This window comes from Nelumbo nucifera, chromosome 1 (genome assembly GCF_055504915.1).
Source record: "Nelumbo nucifera cultivar China Antique chromosome 1, China Antique-T2T, whole genome shotgun sequence".
NCBI classification, from domain to species: Eukaryota; Viridiplantae; Streptophyta; class Magnoliopsida; order Proteales; family Nelumbonaceae; genus Nelumbo; species Nelumbo nucifera.
In genome coordinates, this window is record NC_142649.1 from 142,218,064 (window position 1) to 142,237,194 (window position 19,131).

General features: G+C 36.0%; 2 protein-coding genes across 4 annotated transcripts; one reads left to right on the top strand and one right to left on the bottom strand.

Moving 5' to 3' along the window:
* Positions 1–152: 152 nt before the first annotated feature.
* ATXR2 (histone-lysine N-methyltransferase ATXR2) lies at positions 153–12,233 on the top strand. Of its 2 annotated transcripts, none has more exons than XM_010242660.3 (15): positions 153–354; positions 678–753; positions 1,254–1,339; positions 1,435–1,793; positions 2,815–2,927; positions 3,086–3,117; positions 7,945–8,096; positions 9,436–9,523; positions 10,099–10,147; positions 10,261–10,315; positions 10,442–10,511; positions 10,613–10,682; positions 11,220–11,296; positions 11,609–11,665; positions 11,829–12,233. In XM_010242660.3, the coding sequence occupies exons 1-15, from the start codon at positions 265–267 to the stop codon at positions 11,937–11,939; spliced, it is 1,485 nt and encodes a 494-aa protein (XP_010240962.1). In that variant the 5' UTR covers positions 153–264; the 3' UTR covers positions 11,940–12,233. The 2 variants fall into 2 exon arrangements, with proteins under 2 accessions (XP_010240962.1, XP_019056093.1); XM_019200548.2 differs by lacking the exon at positions 153–354 and adding an exon at positions 463–522.
* Positions 12,234–13,220: 987 nt separating this feature from the next.
* On the bottom strand, positions 13,221–19,131 carry LOC104585695 (ubiquitin-conjugating enzyme E2 enzyme activator PEX22-like). 2 transcript variants are annotated; one of them, XM_010242658.3, is made up of 9 exons: positions 18,776–19,131; positions 17,870–18,103; positions 17,738–17,785; positions 17,312–17,368; positions 17,120–17,221; positions 16,084–16,149; positions 14,657–14,758; positions 14,382–14,502; positions 13,221–13,518 (listed from the first exon to the last, which is right to left on the bottom strand). In XM_010242658.3, the coding sequence occupies exons 1-8, from the start codon at positions 18,881–18,883 to the stop codon at positions 14,389–14,391; spliced, it is 831 nt and encodes a 276-aa protein (XP_010240960.1). In that variant the 5' UTR covers positions 18,884–19,131; the 3' UTR covers positions 13,221–13,518; positions 14,382–14,388. The 2 variants fall into 2 exon arrangements, with proteins under 2 accessions (XP_010240960.1, XP_010240961.1); XM_010242659.3 differs by having other exon boundaries at positions 17,210–17,221; positions 18,776–19,102.

The window sequence follows — 19,131 nt, forward strand, 5'->3', positions numbered from 1 at the left end:
TCACTCATACATGAAATACCAAATTTTTCAATAAACACCTGAATCAAACATTCGTATATATGGGCGCTTGTTGAAATGTTTACGTGGATCCGACGTGGCACCGTTTTTTGAAAAACGGCCAAGGTTACAAACATCCCCTAGAAAAGGTAGAAATCTCCCCCGATTCTGCAACCGCAAGTGAAGGCCGAGAAAGGGGAGAGTGCTCCGTCCATCGTACAGGACCGGGACCAGGAGGGCGTTTAGAGAACTGGGTTGTGTTCTTCAATGACGAAGAATAGCATCTGTAGTCTCGACATCGAGTTCTCAGATAAAATCGAAGCTCTTCTTAAACCTCCATCTCCTCAGCAAGTTCAAGCATGTTTCTTCTTCTTCTTCTTCTTCTTCTTCCTCATCATCTTCTTCTCCTTCTTCTTCTTCTTCATGTTTATTCTCCACTTCTTTCTTTTATTTCTATCAACTAATCATAAGAATTATCATATAATACATGGTTTTGTTTCATTCCCATGAATCCTAGCAACTCAGGTTGTTTCTTTTGAACCTTTCTGAACTACGAATGGAAATGAAACTGATGAGCTCAACTGTACTTGATCAAAATGCAACTTTTTTCTCCTATTTTGTTTTTATTTATGCAGTATCCATTTGAAGTTGGTTTAATTGTTATATCCTCCTTCTTTTAGGAATATTTCGCCCAGCTTATAGCAACAAGGCAATGCCGTGGTCTTACAATTAAACAGAATGGAGACTTCGGAAAGGGTATTTTTCTTCTCCATTCGTTATCATTTCTTTCTCCCAGTATCTTCTCTCCTTTTCTTATCTGGCACAAGATAAGTGGATGTTCAAGGAGGTGATTATAATAAATCCCTTTGGACTTTGGATTTCTGATAAGGAAACGCATATTGTTGATTTGAACACTCTCCTTAATAAGCATACAATCATTATACGGGAAGAGTAGTGGATTTCAGACAGATGAAGTGCAGATCTTTCGTCAACTTGATGATATTTGACTTGATTAGTTGCTTAGGTTTGTGCTAAGTTTGTTGGGTACAGACTGGTCGTCAACGTTTTAGTGTTATATTAGGGAGAAAAAGAGGTTAGGCATTCTTTACATGAAGTGTATGCTATAAATGAAAAAAAAAAAAGGAATGGATTGGAATATTAGTAACCCATTGTCAATAATGTACAGGTCTGGTTACCTATGGTTCTTAATCTGCATTTCATAATATGTTCTTCATTCTTCAACTGGTGAGCTGCAGGTGTTTATGCAGACATAGAATTTAGAGAAGGGGAGCTTGTTTTGAAGGATCAAATGCTTGTCGGTTCTCAACATAGTTCTAATAAGGTCTGATTTACTAATTTATTTGAGCTATGCCTTTTGTATTTAAGAATTATAACTCTTTTTGGGGATTAAATACTATTTTCTTTTGGATATTGTAGGTTGATTGTTTAGTTTGTAGCTATTGCTTCCGTTTTATTGGTTCAATAGAACTACAAATTGGGAGGAAACTCTATTTACAAGATCTGGGTATATCTTCAAGCAAGGAATGCGTCCTGGAGACATATTCACAGCCTTCAAAACAATGTTGTGCAGATGATTCATCAAATGAAGATTTTATGACAGACAATGATGACTTAGTGGCATGCACTTCTAGTAGTCAAAATGATAAAATTCCTCTTCCTAAAGAAGTTATACAATCACTAATGAATGGTAACTTGGTTTTGCCTTACTCAAAGCAGTTCTCTTTGCCTACAGTTGTGTCATGTCCTGGTGGATGTGGAGAGGCATACTACTGCAGGTTAGTAAACCTAATTTCTTCCATGCAAACATGGAAATCTTTCTCTCTGAATTGTGCTATTGTTCATAAGCAACTTATCATTAGTATATTACAATATGTTACTACTAGAAACAAGTGCATCACTTTTTACTTTCATTATAAAATTTTGTTTGCAAGAACACCAATAAACAGGCTCAACAAAGAGAATATTGCAAATTAAATTCTGTGTGGTTAAAGGGTGTAAGTTGGGTTGGGGTCAACCCTGACTCAATTCGAGTTGTGGAACTCTCAACCCTAATTTGGGTTGGGCTCAGGTTGGCTCAACATCTTCACTTCTTTTTGCTTAAAAAGGTTCTTGCTTCTTATATTCGGGATTAGCTTATAAGGGTTAACTATCTTTAGCATTGGTGTGTATGGCAAAGTTATAGTGTTTTATGGTATTGTACTTGTTTTAAACTGAAAATTGTTGATGTTGATGCACATTATATATATATATATATATATTGTAATTCTTATATATACAAATATGAATAGACAAGTTGAGTTTGGGTTGGGTTGGGTTGCCTGAGGCCTCAACCCTAACCCAACCTGAAGTTATGATTTCCAACCTTCATCCTAACCTAACCCTTAATCCAACCCAATCCGATCTGACTTTCTCAGGTTGGATTTGGGCTAATCTGGCCCAAGTTGCACACCTATGTATTGTGGCTATAATATCATATAGTATGCCATTGCTTCTAGATGATAGTATGAATTATTAAATTGTGAATGGGTTGCAAAGAATGCGAAGAAGGACCAGTGTTCCACTCACTGTGATTTGAAGCTGTGTCACATGCCCCATGTGAAAGCAAGTCCCATAGATAGGGAAAGAATCTAGGAGTTGATACTCATGCTGGTGATTACATGAAAACATCTATAGAATGGCATTTTGGCTTAGTTGTTGTTTCCAGTATTGGTACTAATATTCCATTTTTTTTCTATAAGCTTGAAGTCTGTACAGTGGAAGGTCTTTTTGATGACATTAACTTGCAAATTTTTATAGTGAATCATGTGCCAAGGTTGATTGGGAATTGTTTCATTCCTTACTATGTACTGGGGAGAGGTCAGGATCTTCTTGCAGGGAGGCACTTGTAAAATTTATACAACATGCCAATGGTAAGGTTCTAATCTTTTGTCATAGATGCAACTGGCCCATCTAGTTGTATAATTAGGATGGTATTTTCTGTACTGCAATTTTTTCAAGCCACAATCATTTTCTGGTTTGTTTTCTGTTTTCCTTCTGATAAAGATTATGTTATTTTTTTCTTTGTCAGAAACAAATGACATCTTCATCCCTGCTGCTAAGGTATGCTTGGTTATACATGTCATGGATGAATGGTTAATTTTTCTTTAATGTTATAGTGTTTTCTTCTGTCACCAAGTACTGTATATGCAATATATCCAACATAAATACAACTCATCTTTCTAATTTTACTTTACTGGGTCTTATACTTTTCCATGCGAATAAGCTTACCTAAGTTAAAACTGGCAATGAATCAGACAGCTTAGTAATAATTAAATGCACTGGTGGACATATGCATGTTGTTAGTTTAATCCAATTGCTGCTCAGTTTGGAATTTTTTTATCACCAACAGTAAATTAGATGGTACTCATAAAAAAACAGTAAATTAGATGATTGTATTACTGTAGAAAAGCCATTCCAACACTCTACTGTGTTATCAGGAATTCAGGGGGCTAAGCACAGACATGGCCAAAGCTCAATTTGGGAATATTGCACCATGTATGAGGGTTTCAAGTTTCACCCAAGTTCAGTGGGGGGCAAACTCATGCTGTTGATGAGATTTTCAATTCATGTAGCTTTGGTATTAACTCTTAGCCAGTACTTTAAAGGTATGCGAGGCTTGTGCCCTGTGACTTGCTGTTTGGTGAGGCTTAAGGAAAACATCCTGAGGCTTGACCTCGAGCTTCAGACTTAAAAGTATAAAAGACAGGCCTCACATCATAAGTTCTGATCACAGGACTAAGTCAAAGACAAAATTTAAGCTTTTCTTTTATTGTTAAAACAAGTTTTAAGTTTTCCAGATGTGTGCTTGTAATTTTTATAATTATTAGGGCTTTTTTGCTTTCAACACCCATTTGAGGTTTCTATTTACATAAGTAGTCTAGAAGTATTTGCAAGAAAGCTCTGGGTACTTTGATTCATTGTTTATATGTACGTTCTTATATAAAATTGTAGTCCTTTTGTGCTTTGTAGGCTTTGTACTTTAATTCATTCTTTTTCTCTTGAAAGAACAAGATCTCGTGAGGCTTAAGGCTCATACCTTTGAACCTTATGCCTAATGCATAAGAAGATCCTATCACCTTGCCACATGCCTCAATCTTATGTCTAATCTGAAAAATAAGCCTATATCCAGTTTCTTGGTGCCATCACAAGCTTCCTCAGGGTTTGGGTGGAACTTGGGTTTTAGAAGAACAGTTAGGGAGTTAGAACTGAATAGTACTTTGTCTCTTTTTAATATTCTAGAAGGTATTTTCTTACATCCCTCTAAATCAGATAGAAGGGTCTGGACTTTATTAGCCTCTGGAGTTTTTTCTTGTGTTTCTTACTTCAAAGCTCTAGTTCATCCATTGGGTCAGTTAGGGCAGCATTTTCGGGTAAAGGAAGTCTAGTGCAAACCGATTCCTCCAAAGGTTTGGAGTTTCTGTTGGGAAGCAATCCTGGAAAGAGTCAACACTTGTGATCTTCTTCAGAGAAAGAGGCCTACGAATTGTTGATCTCCCCACTGGTGTGTTCTATGTAAGACTGAAGGTCAGACCGTGAGACTGGTTGTCATTTACTGATTTCCTTCTCTGTTACTAATCACATTTGGGACTGGTGTTCATCTTTGTTTGGATGCAAATGGTCTCCTCCACTAGATGTACAAAGACTTTTTGCTCCATCCTTTTTTAGCTAGTTGAAAAAAAGAGGAAGAGTTATGTGGAGATGTCTTAGGGCTGCTGTTTGCTGGACTATTTGGGAAAAAAGAAACGGGAGAATTTTCTCAGATAGGGAAAGAAGACTGCCAGAAATTCTGGAGCTGATTCAGATCAGAGCAGTACATTGGCTGAAGTTTTTGGCTCTTTTTAAGACTTTCCAGCAGATGATTTGTTCAGAAATTGGAAGGAAATTGCAAGTTCATCTCCGGTTAAAGACACATCCTTACCCTCTTGGACTCCTCCTAGTGGTTTTATCAAACTTAATTTTGATGGAAGCAGCATGGGTAATCTGGGCCCATCAAGTATTGGGGGTGTCTTAAGAAATGAGGAGGAAGTGATAATTGCTCTCTTTTCAGGGCCAATTGGATTGGGTGATTCTCTTAAAGCTGAGATTTCAGCTGTTATCGAAGGAACTTAAAGGGCAATTGAACTGAATATCACCAAATTGGTCATAGAAGGCAATTCTAAACTGGTAGTGGATTGGCTGAGAAATGATACTGCTAATTTTTGGAACTACAACAATGAGAAGAGGAAATTTAATTGGTTAACCAAGAAATTGAGGTGAAGATGAGTTGGGTTAAAAGAAATGCTAACTCCTTTTCTGATGGGTTAGCTAAACAAGGGGCATCTAGGGACTCTTTGCTCTGGGCTATCTTGTAATTGTTTTCTTGTCTTGTTGTTTTGGTTAGGTGAGATAAGAGAGTTTATCTCCCTTTTCTTGTACCTGTGTTTTTTCTCTCTAATTTTAATAAAATCTACGAGTTATTGGTCCAAAAAAAATAGTAACATATCTTACCAGTTCACAAAGCAAGAGTTGGTGCTTTATGACTAGTCAATATCAGGGATTCAGGTGGCAAATGATTTCATGGGTATTGATTACCATACATGAGGAGATTTATTGTCTCAAGTAGCCAAGCCTGTTAACTAAAAATCATAACATTTGTGATGAGACAATTTAGGCTTTTTACAAGATGAGAGAAGTGCCTGGAGAAATTCTCAGTTTGAACTCTACTGTTGCACACTTGGTAATCTACCCCTTTCAAGGGAGAACAGTACTATTAATTGCAACTGTGGTCAGGTAAGAGTGTCTCTGTTGCAGATAATAGCTCTTGAAATAGAATCCGGTTCTTCTGGAAGGCCTGTCTGCATGTGTCTTTATTGTGGAGGCAACTCATTAGGGCTGGATGATGTGAAAGTGCATGGTTCTGCCTCAAAGTTGGCAGTATCTTGAATAAGATTCTTGAATTTTACATTACTTAATATGTACTTCCTATTAAACTCATTAGCAGGCAAAAATTAACAGAATTTTGGCAACAGTTGGTGATTGGAATACCCTATATCATTCTCCAGTTTGATATATCATTCTCTGGTTTTCCTCTGAGACCAGAAAGTAGATTTGTTCTCCAGTTTGATGGTAGTTATATCATAGTTTTCAAAACACTAGGATGCCTAGTCGCCTAGGTGATACAAATTTTATAATATAAAAGACTTACTTTTGGCTAGTTCCCTAGTTTTATATACCATTCAGCATGTATATTAATTGAAAAAACAGCAATTCTCTTTAGTAAGAACATTAAATTTCCTCTAAAAATGTGGCCAATCATCACATCTAAAAGATAAAAATCTTTTACATATATATTAATTTTATTATTTTAAAAAATAATACTACTATAATAAATATCTAAAAGAGCAATTTCATATCAATTAACTTTATAAGATAAATATTCAAGATGGAAAGTAAAATAGAAAAAACAAGGATGGAGTTTATGTTTTATTTAATTAGAGAGAGAGAGAATAGAAAAAAAATAACTTCTTTATAATTCTATTCTTTCTTTCCTCTTTCTTTTTTTTCTCTCTTTCTTTTTCTCTCCTCAAAACCCTTTGATCTTTTAAATTTCAATAGTAAAACATTAAAACAAGGTATAACTGTATATATATATATATATATAGCATATAATAAAGCTTTTAACACATACATTAATAAGAAGCAATATACATGATATTATAAAAGGCGCTCACCTTGTCATTTTTGTTGCCTAGAAGGGTGCCTAATTGCTAAAAGTCAAGGTGTTTGGGCGAGGCGCCCAGCCAAGGGTGCCTAGGCGGGCACCTAGGTGACGCCTTGACAACCATGAGTTTATGGGTTGTAATGACCTTCTTGTGGCTTCTGGCATTGGGGGAGTTATCTTGAATTCTGAAGGCATTATGCAGTGGTTTTGGTGGCCCTATATCAGCTTATGATGCTTCAGAATCAGAGGTGATAGATCCATGCCCTCTTCACTGGCCTGTGAATCACTTGATCTATTCAGGCTTATTCTATTGTGGGAGGGAGACTCCAGGAATGCAATTAGCTGGGCTAAATTCATGGTTCAGGTCCTTGTGGAGGCTTGTGCATTTTTTTCATAAAGTTCATGAGATGTCTTCTTCTCTTTGTTGCAGTTATAGATGGATACCTAGGTAATTAAATCAGTCAGCTGATCTTTTGGTCTGTTTTACGTGACGGGATCTGCTCCTCACATATGGGCGCCTCACTGGCACATCACTGTGCATTTGGAACATCTCTTGTGAATAATAACTAATAAGTATGGGAGATATTCCCAATGCATGATAGGATGTGCATGTGAGGCGCCTCAGGTGTGAGGAGCAGATCCGGTCTCCTGTTTTGCCCTATCTATTTGTTTGAGTGAATGAAAGTTACCTTTTTATCTAAAAAAGGAATACCTTATATCGTTACCTGATTTTTCACCCTCTGTATTCTTGCTTTTCATGCCTGCCATGCATCTCCCTGCATTGCATTTTTCCTTTTGCTACAAACTGTTAATGATTAGAAGTATAAATGCATATGCACGTCTGACGCAAATAGTGAAGTTCTTTTCCAGCCATGGTTTTCAACTTTAATATCAAATGATGCCTTTATTTTGGGAACATTTCACTAATTTCACTGAGATATTTGGAAAATCTAAAGAAATCAGGGAATTACTTAAAAGTAAAAACTTAGAAGCTAAAAACATTGGATAGAAGCTAAAAGCAGGATAGACTTAAGGTATATCTGAGTAGAGGATCTGTGTAAATAATATTTAAAGGTTTAGAAAATGAAGTGTTCTTTCCTTAATCATGTACAGGTCTGAAAAGAAGCTTAAAGCAAATCTATGCATCAACCTTGATAATCAGATATGCTTGGATTTCCATTTTTCAGGCAATTTCATTCACAATTTTAAAATACAAGAAGTTGAAAGCAGCTAAGCTTGAAGGCAAAGAACAGTGCACTAATCCAAACACATTGGAGGATTCTAGTTTTTCAATGCTTTTGGAGGCTTGGAGGCCGATATCAATGGGATACAAGAGGAGGTAAGCTCATTTACCTGCAATGTGATAATACTCATTGAATGGAAACACCTAGAACTGTAATGTATATGGCAAGGAGAAGAGTAGAAGATACAGATTATGGGGGCTGCATGATTTCTCAAGAGAAGGGACTACCAAAAACAATTCAATCCCAAGAGAAAATCACTGAATAAGGATTTAAATCATTTTTCTTTCAACACTATGCAACAATAGACGGTAGAATTTCATCCTAGCTTCTACTACCTTCAGACATCTGTATTTGCACTCTAGCACTTGGTTGTTCCACTCTTTGCAAAGTCTCCAATTGAGGGAGAAATACACTATCCTCCACTACATAACCGCTTAGTTCAACAAATATCCTGGATCTAGTCAACTTTTAACCAAGACCTTTAATAAATTAAGCTTCATGCGATTCCAAGGCTTTGTTCAGTTGAGTTCAGTTCTTTTTCATTTTTTATTCTTTTATCAACCAAATTAGAAATTAACAGTTACTGGATCTAAGCAACTTTTAACCAAGACCTTTAATAAATTAAGCTCCATGTGATTCCAACACTTTGTTCAGTTCAGTTCAGTTCTTTTTCATTTTTTTATTCCCTTATCAACCAAATTAGAAATTACAAAAAGTCCCTTTTGGTTTAGATTCTGTTCTTGGTTTTGATTTCCTCACAACCAAACACAGGATGGATCAGTGTATTTGAGAAGGAAGGTACTGGGTAATCCCCCAACCAATTAAGTACTGTGGTCAAATGGTATGGACCAAAATGAACAAGCAATTCTTCCTATAAAATATATGATATTTTTTTATCAGTTATAAAAATGTATTCATTTTTTGAAGCAAGAAAATGGTAAAGGTTAGATATGCATCCAGTCTTAATGCCTAGCTTCACACCTTTCACCTTTCAAAGCACAAAAGTATCCACAATAAGAACCTTGTACAACCCACTTATAGTGAATAGCAATATTACCATTGATATTTCCAAACCATTTTAACGGTAGTCAATGCTTTTTTTTTGTTTTCTAAATTTTTTCGGTATTGGAAGCCAAATAGACTATTTGATACAAACATATTCCTTCTTCTCAAGGAATGGCTCAATTAACGTCAGATAACAGGGGAAAGAAAAATTTTCTCACAAACTTCCAATTAACAAAAGGTAGCTGTCATTCACTTCAAAAATATTTTTTGTTTTTTCTCAAACCATATTAATGCTAGTGCCGTACTTTTGTATTTTCTTTTCCTAGTTTCAGTTTTATGGTCTTCTCTCTTCTGGTTTGTGCACAAAAGTCTTTCGTACCCACAATAATATGTTAAGACATTTACTCAATGTTTCTGGCTTTTATGTAGGTGGTGGGACTGTATTGCTTTGCCAGATGATGTTGATTACTCTGATGAGGCTTCATTTAGAATGCAAATAAGGGAACTAGCATTCATGGTGAACTTAATCTTTTCTCATTACCCCCAGTACCTGTCTTATTTCTTCTTCACCTCATCCTCTTAGATCCAGCAAGCTGCAAACAAAACTTTTATGTCTAATCAATGTTTTTTGTTGCACTAGACCAAAAGATATCTGTTCTTTGTTGTCTACTATGGTTAGTTAGGTTCCAAACAGACAGTCATATTTGACTATTGTCCTAGTCTCATTTCTTCCAGCCCAGTAATGACACTACATCCTTGTAATATTTTGAGTTTTATTGCAGTCAGCAAGTTGCTTTTAAAGTTAGTTCTTTATGAGATATATGGAATTACCATGGACTTTTAACATTTTGTCCCAAAGCCTCTTGTATAACCACTTATCCATTTGAGTACCTCCACAATTTTCATGTTAATATCCAGTTTGATTCAAAGCTTGTTAATCGCCAATATTCCCTCATTCTCAATAACATAATTAATTTTACTCATATTAGGTGGGAACGTCTGCTTATATGTTTGTCTTATAAAGATTTGGAATAATGATACAATTTCTTGTTTTGGTCTCTTTGTCCTAAAGAGTTGCTTTGAACTTTCCAGTCATTGCAGCTCCTAAAGGAATCAATCTTCGACAAAGAATGTGCACCCTGTATCCTTTGAAGTGAAGAAACCATTTTCAAATTGGGTGGTTATTTCAATGGTAATTATGCATCTCTATGTTTTAAATAGGATTCTTAAATTGATATCCTTGACTTAGCTGAGTGTTTTCACTTGAAATCTATGGGCATATTATTGGAATGTTCGAGTTAAATAATCTGTAAGTTTAGATATTCTCCAGGGCTTTGAGATTTTTTTTTTTTTGATAAATAGGACTTTAAGAACAATGGCACTTCTAAAAATGTCAAATTTGTAACTTGTTTAATAACACTTGTTATTTCTGTAGTGATTTAGTTGTAGCATCACCAGTGGAGGACTATTTCTTGTATATTGATGATCTTCCATATCCGGAGAAGGTCAGAAAAATTGTATTCCATTTTCATTGTAATAAAATATACTCTTGATCTCCTTTTTCCTGCTAGTTTTCCTGATATACAACAAAAAGTATGTACCACAGGAAGAAGCTGAGAAAATTACAAGGCAGATTCTAGATGCACTTGGTGATGATTATTCAGTTTGTTGTCAAGGTAGTTGATGCTGACAGAATTGCATTGTCACAAAAGTAACATTATAATTGCCACTAAACTTCCTGTGTTTTTAAAATTGATTCAAGCTTTTTCTCTGACATGATAAGGGTAGATTCTAAATTCTAATACATACTTTTATTTGTTTCATGAAGGATCAGCTATCCGAAATATTTTTGCTGTGGCATATCATGTAAAATGTTGTATGTAATAAAAATGCCTATTTTATATTGTTGCAAATTCTTTAAGGTGAAAGATAAGCATCTGATTTTTTGAACTAATGCCTATTCCCTTTGGTCATGCAATAATATGTGGCAAATATTATTCATGGTACATGACATGGTTAATCTTATGAATTTAAGTAATCATCGTATTACATTTTGTACACATTTTCTTTTGAAAGTTAAGCAAATTTCATTGGATATAGAACTGCACTATATATGCTTCTATCTCTTCATTTCTCTGATACTTTTATGTAGATGTAAACATAATGGCGTGTTAATTTCTTCCTGTCATTGTCCTTCTGTTTGGGGGTGTCAGGCACAGCATTCTTTCCCATGCAAAGTTGTATGAACCATTCCTGCCATCCTAATGCCAAAGCATTCAAAAGAGAGGAGGTAATTTATCTTTCAAGGTTGCAGTTACAAGAAGATTCTTTTTTTTTCTCTTTTAAGTAGGCAATGGCATTCTAAATTCTTTATGAGATCAATAGACTTTCAAAGTTTGTAATGCAATAACCTTGTCAATCATATAATCCATATGGATTCGAGTGGTAACCTCACTAATTATACAAGCGATAACTTATCAGTAGCAGATGCCTTGATTTGAGTATTGCATGCCATTGATATTTTGTATTATGCTCCAATTTGTAGTTTCCGCCACTTTGTGACAGGTGAATCTGAAACCATTTTATCTAAATTTAATTGCAGGATAGAGATGGCCAAGCCATTATAATTGCACTCCAGTCCATTTCTAAGGGAGACGAGGTATTACTATTCGTCTCAGCATTTTGCATCCTTTAACACCACTAAACAGAAATTACAAAACAAAAGCCTTTTTTGGTCCTGCTTATTGAAAGAACCTTTATTTTTTGAGATTTATGATTTAAAACAGCAAAGTAACATTAATTAATGATACTCAAATTTTCAGATCACTATTTCGTACATTGATGAGGATCTTCCATTTGAAGAGAGACAAGCACTACTTGCAGATTATGGTTTCAAGTGCAGGTGCCCCAAGTGCACTGGGGAAGGAGACTAATCACCAGCCTAAATCATATATTCCTCAACAGGAAGATTGCTCTATCATCATTTTATGGAATGTGCCCAGGCGTAACAAAAGGCTTGATTTGTGAAGGTCTGTAGCCGTTTCCTTCATGGCGTATTTGTTCTCTTTTTATCAGCAGTTGACCACAATTCACATTAGTTGCGACGGGAGATAGAGAGGGAAAGAGAAATACGCAGTTCCAACACATCTCTAGAGTACTTTGTTTTAGCAACTTCATCCACTAGAAGTCTTAATAGCAATTTTGTTATTAATTGATTTTATTTTCCATTGATTCCTGCTCATAAGTTTGATGTGAATGCAAGAGAATGCGAAAGCAGTCCAATGGGACGCTGGACCCGAGCTACCAGGAAAAGATGAAAAGGTAGAGATGCCCTACGGAGAACTCAGGCCTCCGGACTCCGGAGGGTAGCAATCAATTTAAAGATATTGCATTCTTGCTGATGAACATGGAGGCTGCACAGTCAAAAATTGCAACTCAAGTGCTCCAAAACTCATCTTCAGGCTATGTTTGGTTTGAAAGAAAAGGTATGGAAAGGAAGGGAAAGACAGGGAAACCAATACAAGGGTTGTAAATGTTTCCCTATGTTTCCCTTCCTTTCCCTACATTTTCCTTCAAACCAAGCATAGCCTCAATGTAAGATCTGGGTTTCACTCGGTTTCCCATCTCGTAGGCACACGCACTATTAACAAAGGGAAAAACTTAGACCTGCCAAAACTAAACTTTAATATTGTCCTATTGATTGGCTGTATTTCACAACAAAGCTTCTATTGCAAACTATAATTTTGTCAAACTCGGTCATTGACGCGCTCGCACATTATGAAGCTTTACCATACTGTCATCTATTTTACTAGTTTACTCCTGAGGCCGGATTAAGGCCTAATGCATCGCCCCAAACAAATGTTTTATGCTCGATTTAGTGTTCTGAGCTAAATTCAGACAGGAAAGCTACGATCACTTGGTGCTGTTGTGCTGCTGGGCAACGATTCCAATCAAGAGCGAAGCATTGAGAATTTGGGAATAATTACACTTTATTAGTGCTAGGTTGGCACTTGGCAGTCAATTTATAGTCAAGACGGATTTGATCAATTCAAGAAAGTTGTGAAGTTGACTTGACCGAGAACCATACATATGACTTGCGGTATCCTAGTTCACTCGGTACGTGACATGATAAAGGAAATGAAACTTCCACCAATGTTTCTTGCACAAGACTACCGTAAGAAATATGGATACCAAATGAGCTCAAGTCACCATAATTGCATACTCGAGTAACAAATACTGCATAGAAAAGTTATTAACTAGTTCAGAAATTTTCATGGATAACTCTTCCGAGTTCAGATAAGCAATCTAATGCACAAAATTTTCAACAAGGAAAACCACATCCTCCTCCCAGAAAATAACGGGAATCAGCTTGTGGTTCCATCACTTGACAAATGACGACCAGTCAACATGGCTTGAGCAATGGCTTGAATTCTTTAACTATCTTGAGCAACAGGCAAGATCAAATGGGTAATCCTCTGTTCCTCGCCATATCATGTTGCGCATAGGAGGCAGCTGGTTAAATTCCAAAGCATAACAAAAGGTTAAAAATGGCAATACAAGCTAAAATTGTCACTGCAAAAGGTACAAGTCTAGGCTTGGAACCATGTTACATGGACACTTCGGTTCAGAATGGTTGTCGTATCCTTGCTGCACAGCTGTGGGCATTAACAACCACATAACACGTGGGGACTATTTTGTTTCATCTGTATATGTGAATAAAGAACCTCAAACTAGGGTAGAATTTGGACATGAATGGTAAGTTTGTAATACTTCATCAACCTTTATTTGCAGTGTTGTTTGCTGATTTGTACATCTTCATTTATTTTTTTTCTTTTTCAACAACTATCTTATTATTTATTACATAAAAGACATGCTATCTAACACTAGCACATAACAGCCCAGTCCTTAAAATTTTAGGCTTGCCAAATCCAACACTTCATACCCATGTCAGATTCTAACACCTGTACCAGTATCCAAGTATAGGTGTAGACCCAATCACCCAACCCCTAAATGGAGCAAAAGGGCAAAATGGCATTATAAACTAAAACTGGAAAGCGTGAAGTACAATGTCAGCATAGACCAGAGACTACAGTAATCTACAGGCCTTCATTGTTGGATCTAGTCAATAGTCATTGCAATTTGCACCATCTATTAACACCATGGATAGTAGACCAATTTGCAATAATCATTGCAATTTGATCCATGCAACATAGACCAGAGACTTCAATTGTCATCGTCTAAGGGCTATTATGCTAACACAGCATCAGAGCAAGCATATAACTTGTGTGCATCTCTTACAAGCTTCAACATCATACAATCTTTTTTTTCTTTTCGTCGTTTTTTTTCCCGATGGATAGCTTGAGCAGCATACTTACTGGTGAATTAATTTCTATCTGGAAATCCAAAAAACTGCTCCAAGGTTGGTGAACAGAACACATTAGAAGCAGTACATTCAGATCTGTTAGGAGAGATGTGAAGCTGAAATTTGATGAACCTCTGAACAAATAAAAGGAAAACTTAGATAGTGCATTCTAGAAGATTATGCTATCAAAAAAAAAAAAAGGTTGTATCATGTGCAACTAGAACTTCATAGACAAAATGGTGGTTAAACCACAGTTAAAGAAATGAGAGATGGGTAATAGGAATGTACTGCCAACTGGAAGATGATCTCAGGATTTGTATCAATATGCCAATCTGGTTCAAGTTGCCGAACAAAAGATGATCGTCCATTCTCTGTGCTACAGAAGAGAACCTGCAGGCACATTTACACGAGGAATTACAAATGGGCTACAAATTGGCAAGAAAACATTTCATTTTGTTTTGTCCTTTTTGTTGAAAAAGATGTAAAACAATGTTCAGAAAAGAATATCATATTGCGACAGATAATACCATAGCAACCATATCTCAACTTCAGTTTCCTATCACAGGCTGGTTAACTTAATGTATAAACATATAGCTGTTGGTAAAGCAAAACACATCTCACAAAATTAACAAAGACTCATAAATAATGGATTGAATAGACTTCAAGCTTGGTTTTTATTGAGCTTGACTATGATACCAAAAAGGAATGATGTCTATAAAACTTGCAACCAATCAAATGGTATCACTATGGGGGGGGGGGGTGATTGATGAAAGTTCTCCCAGTATCCTTGTTAAAATAGACAAAAGCTTGGGATCCAATGTTGGCCCCAGTTATATGTAGGAGGGGTCGACTGGATATAGGCTTACTCTTTGGCACTTTTTGGCACAAAGTGGACGCTCTCAGATTCAAGCCTGAGATTTTACCATCACACCAATCCATGGCCCCTTGACAACCTCCATAATTACAATGGGACTTTAGTACCTCACAGGACATATTTACTTGCTTCAGTAATGCTTCACCTCAGTACTGGTTAGTATTTGGATAATACTAGTTAGGAAATCTTAACCCGCAATAAAAAAGTACTGCAACATTTTTTACCAACCCTGGTAACAATGACATAGATAAGGATCCAATTTGCAATTATTCTTATCCATATACCATCTTTACAAGGGTTTCTGTCCCCCTGGCCTTTTGGCTTTTGGTGCATCACTGCATCCAAACTCTTTCCTATTAAATACTCAAATCACAATTTTCAAGTCACCTCATTCAACAAAACGGGTCGGCGAGCACTTAAAAGCACTTCTTATCAGTAAAACAATCATATCCATGTCAAAGAAACTTCCTTCTAGGTCACTCAAATGATACCTGAAGCATAAATAAGTTGCTAATTGGAAAGTGAAGCAGTGAAAGCAGAGTGCTAAGAAAATCTAAGAATTCTAATAGTTTTAAGACTTGATAAAGATCCTAAATACACAAACAGAAGAGAGAAAAAAGGGCAAGGGAAGAGTCTAGAATGTAGAAACTATAAAACCGATACAATCTTTTATGCAGCATAGGAAATTTACACAAGAAAAAAAGGTTGCACGAGCAATCTTACAGTAGCAAATAGAGTGGTATCACATAATCCCATCAGAAGAATATTAGCATAATCAAGATCACATAAAGTAGTTTGTATGTTTTCTGTTAATTCTTTTTAAGTCAACAATGATAATTACCTTATCTTTGATTAAACCACCAGAAGTGAAAACTCCAGCATTTTCTAAGGCTAAAAGAACCTTTTCCTGCAAAATGTTTTTGCCTCTTGTAAATGACAAGGTAGTTAAGTTAAACAAAATAAGTGCAAATTAGCAGCATAATGCATAAATTCTTTATAAGACTGTAAAATATGATTTTTTTACAGGTATGTGAGAATGCCTTTCATTAATATAATAAGGAAAGCAGGAGTCAGTTATGAACCCCCTATACAAAAAAATTATATGACATCTATGGTGCAACATTTACGAGATAAACACCCATTTAACCATCATTAGTTACAAAAATGATATTGGTCCCCGCACCAAAATTGCAAGGATGCAATTCCTTAAATGAGAGGACTTTAAGATATAGACCCAAAAATAGATGACCTGGCATTATAAATTGTATGGAAACCATAGTTCTCTTTCAAGATTGGAAATAAGCTTTAAAGGATAGGGCTAAATCAACTAATAGACAGCCATAATTGTCCAAGCCTTTTGACAAGGAAGCATCTACATAATAAAACCCTTAAAGTGAAAGTAACTTAAATTAAAAACTACATGGACAGAATTGATTACATGTTGCTATTGCACCCAAGATTGGTCCACATGTAAAAGTGAGGTATTCTTGAAAGGATGCATGCAGTGGACATGGAAGAAAATCTTAAAAGAAACAATTTAATTGACATGTAAGTCTTAACAATTTTGAGTCAGGTTTTCCATTTCACAAAATGGCATAACTGTTTTTGTTTAACCGCTCACATTATTGACTTATTGTTCAGAACTTTCAAACTCCTCTAAATAGAATTACCTTGTAATAATTAAAAAAATAAAGAACACTGAGGTTCACAAAGGAGCTAAAAGCATGCAAAAGGAGCATGCTGCTTTACCACTCAAGTTTCACTTGTACACATCATGCATAAGTAGGCAACTTCTCTGCTTTCATTTTTCTTTATGAAAATGAAATAATCACTGTTTAAAATATCAAGAAGACATAAGAAAAAGCATGTGGACACACCCCACTTTCATCATCCAATATTCTTTCCATGAGATAAATATCACAGAATTTTGTGATCTCTAATAGTACTTCCAGAACAGAAGATCTCACTGTTGCTTGTTTCTGCACAACAACAAATTAAACAATGTTCGTCATTATGTGTTCTTTCTTTTTTTTTTTTTATGTAAACGTACAGAAAAGGATATCACTTACCTGGAGCTCCTCTGGACTACTCTCCTCAAGAATTACACCAAGCAACCGACATGTCACCTACAAAGACCAAATGAAAGGGTGTGAAAATTATAAATTCTTCTAACAAAGAAGGAGCAGGAACCTTTAGCCAACCAATATATTTTACAATTTACAGTAGATCTCATATCTCAGATAGATCACCATTTTTTTCGATAATTCAAATAGATATAGATAGATCAACGTATTGCAGTAAGCTGAATAGGACCCCACAACTAAACCAAATACCAACATCAACAATTAAACCAATACATTTTCTGATGTATTAAATTGACAGTTAATACCTTCCCAATCCATCCCAACATCAACAACTAAACCAAATACCAACAAAGTTAACTATCTAATGCATGAAAATGCAGTTTGTGCAGGTAGAGGAGATAGACCAAATACCTTCCTTCCCTCACTCAACTTTTGCCTTACTATTTGTCCTAGCGTTGGCTGAAAAACAGAGAACAAAAGACATCAAACTTCAATCTCTATTAACAAAACACTTATTCAAGCATAAAAGGAATCATTTAATACCTTTACTGGTTGAAAGAACTCATCAATCACATTCTGAGCTCTTGAATCCTCTGAAGAACAAATTCCGGGAGAAACTGGAGCTCCATCTGAATGAGTATTCACACCCGAAGTACTAGGTGTAGGAGCCAGCCGCTTAGGTTGTCTTCTTTGATGCCTGGGTGGAGTTCTGAACAATCTCCAGGTAAATACTATTGCAATAGCAAGCCCAGCAAGAGCCCCAAGAGAACGAGAATTCTAATTTTGAAATCAAAGCAGCAAGAAACTCCAATAAGTAATGCAGTTACATACTTGCATATGGTATGGCTTTGCAAAAGGTGTTTGCCACATTTCTTAACAGCACTATCAGATTAGTAACATAGCTCTCAATGCTATAACCTCAGGAAACACTATTATCAGATGGTAACTTCATGGATTATGGGGGAAAGGAAAGTGAAAACCCCATAGTGTACACAGTTTTTTTTTTTTAATTAGGAATAAGCATCCAGGCAAGTGCTCAAGAAAGAAGGACTTCGCATCTTTTACTTAGGGTGATCACGGTGGTAAACCTTTACTTTTATTAGAAACAAACATCAGCAGCCGAAAATCCTACTAATTGTAAGCGACCGAAAGCTCTCATGCAACTCATTTTATTATTACATATTTTCTGATGTATCATACTAAGATTCCTACTCTTTTCCATCAAAACTCGGAATCGGTCTAAAAAATATTCAATCAATTGTTCTGAAAGACGAATCAATCTTAAAATTTATCATAAAAGTAGAATTTAAAATCAATACAGAATTTTTATCTCATCAGCCGAAGCAAATTAAAGGACAGAGAGGTGGCATGTAGAAGAATCTAATAGATCCCCAAACCGAGTATGATAATTCCTAACTGAGAAGAAACCAAAGAGAGAAATATAAGAACCAGATTGTCGAAGGAGATCGAGAAGAGATTGGACATCTTGACGGTGAGATAGGCGCCGAATCTCTTGAGCAACTGGACCAACTCTTCTTTGGATGAGTCGTTGCCCATCGCCGAAGGAACTTCGAGAACGGAGTCTTGTCGTTGTCTTTCCTTCTCGTACTCTCTAGAGATCAAAGCCTGACATAATCAAATCAGCGAAGCCGTTCGTTTGTGGTGGATTTCGCGGGAGGAACCCTTCAACAATGGAGAGAGAGAGAGAGAGAGGACCCCTGGCTCAGTTGGAAGGACTTTTTAGTAGTTCTTCATTCTGTTGCTGGAAATCACAGACCATTTTATTTACCCTGTAAAAAAATATA

Bases quoted from the DNA above. Each gene is read 5' to 3' on its own strand.
- ATXR2 (XM_010242660.3), top strand. From the start codon at position 265: ATGACGAAGAATAGCATCTGTAGTCTCGACATCGAGTTCTCAGATAAA. The intron at 1,340-1,434 runs GTCTGATTTACT...TGGATATTGTAG, and splicing joins CTCAACATAGTTCTAATAAG to GTTGATTGTTTAGTTTGTAG. The intron at 2,928-3,085 runs GTAAGGTTCTAA...TTTCTTTGTCAG, and splicing joins ATTTATACAACATGCCAATG to AAACAAATGACATCTTCATC.
- LOC104585695 (XM_010242658.3), bottom strand. From the start codon at position 18,883: ATGGGCAACGACTCATCCAAAGAAGAGTTGGTCCAGTTGCTCAAGAGA. The intron at 17,369-17,737 runs GTATTTGGTCTA...TGGTCTTTGTAG, and splicing joins AGTTGAGTGAGGGAAGGAAG to GTGACATGTCGGTTGCTTGG. The intron at 17,222-17,311 runs GTAAGTGATATC...GTTGTTGTGCAG, and splicing joins GTAGTCCAGAGGAGCTCCAG to AAACAAGCAACAGTGAGATC.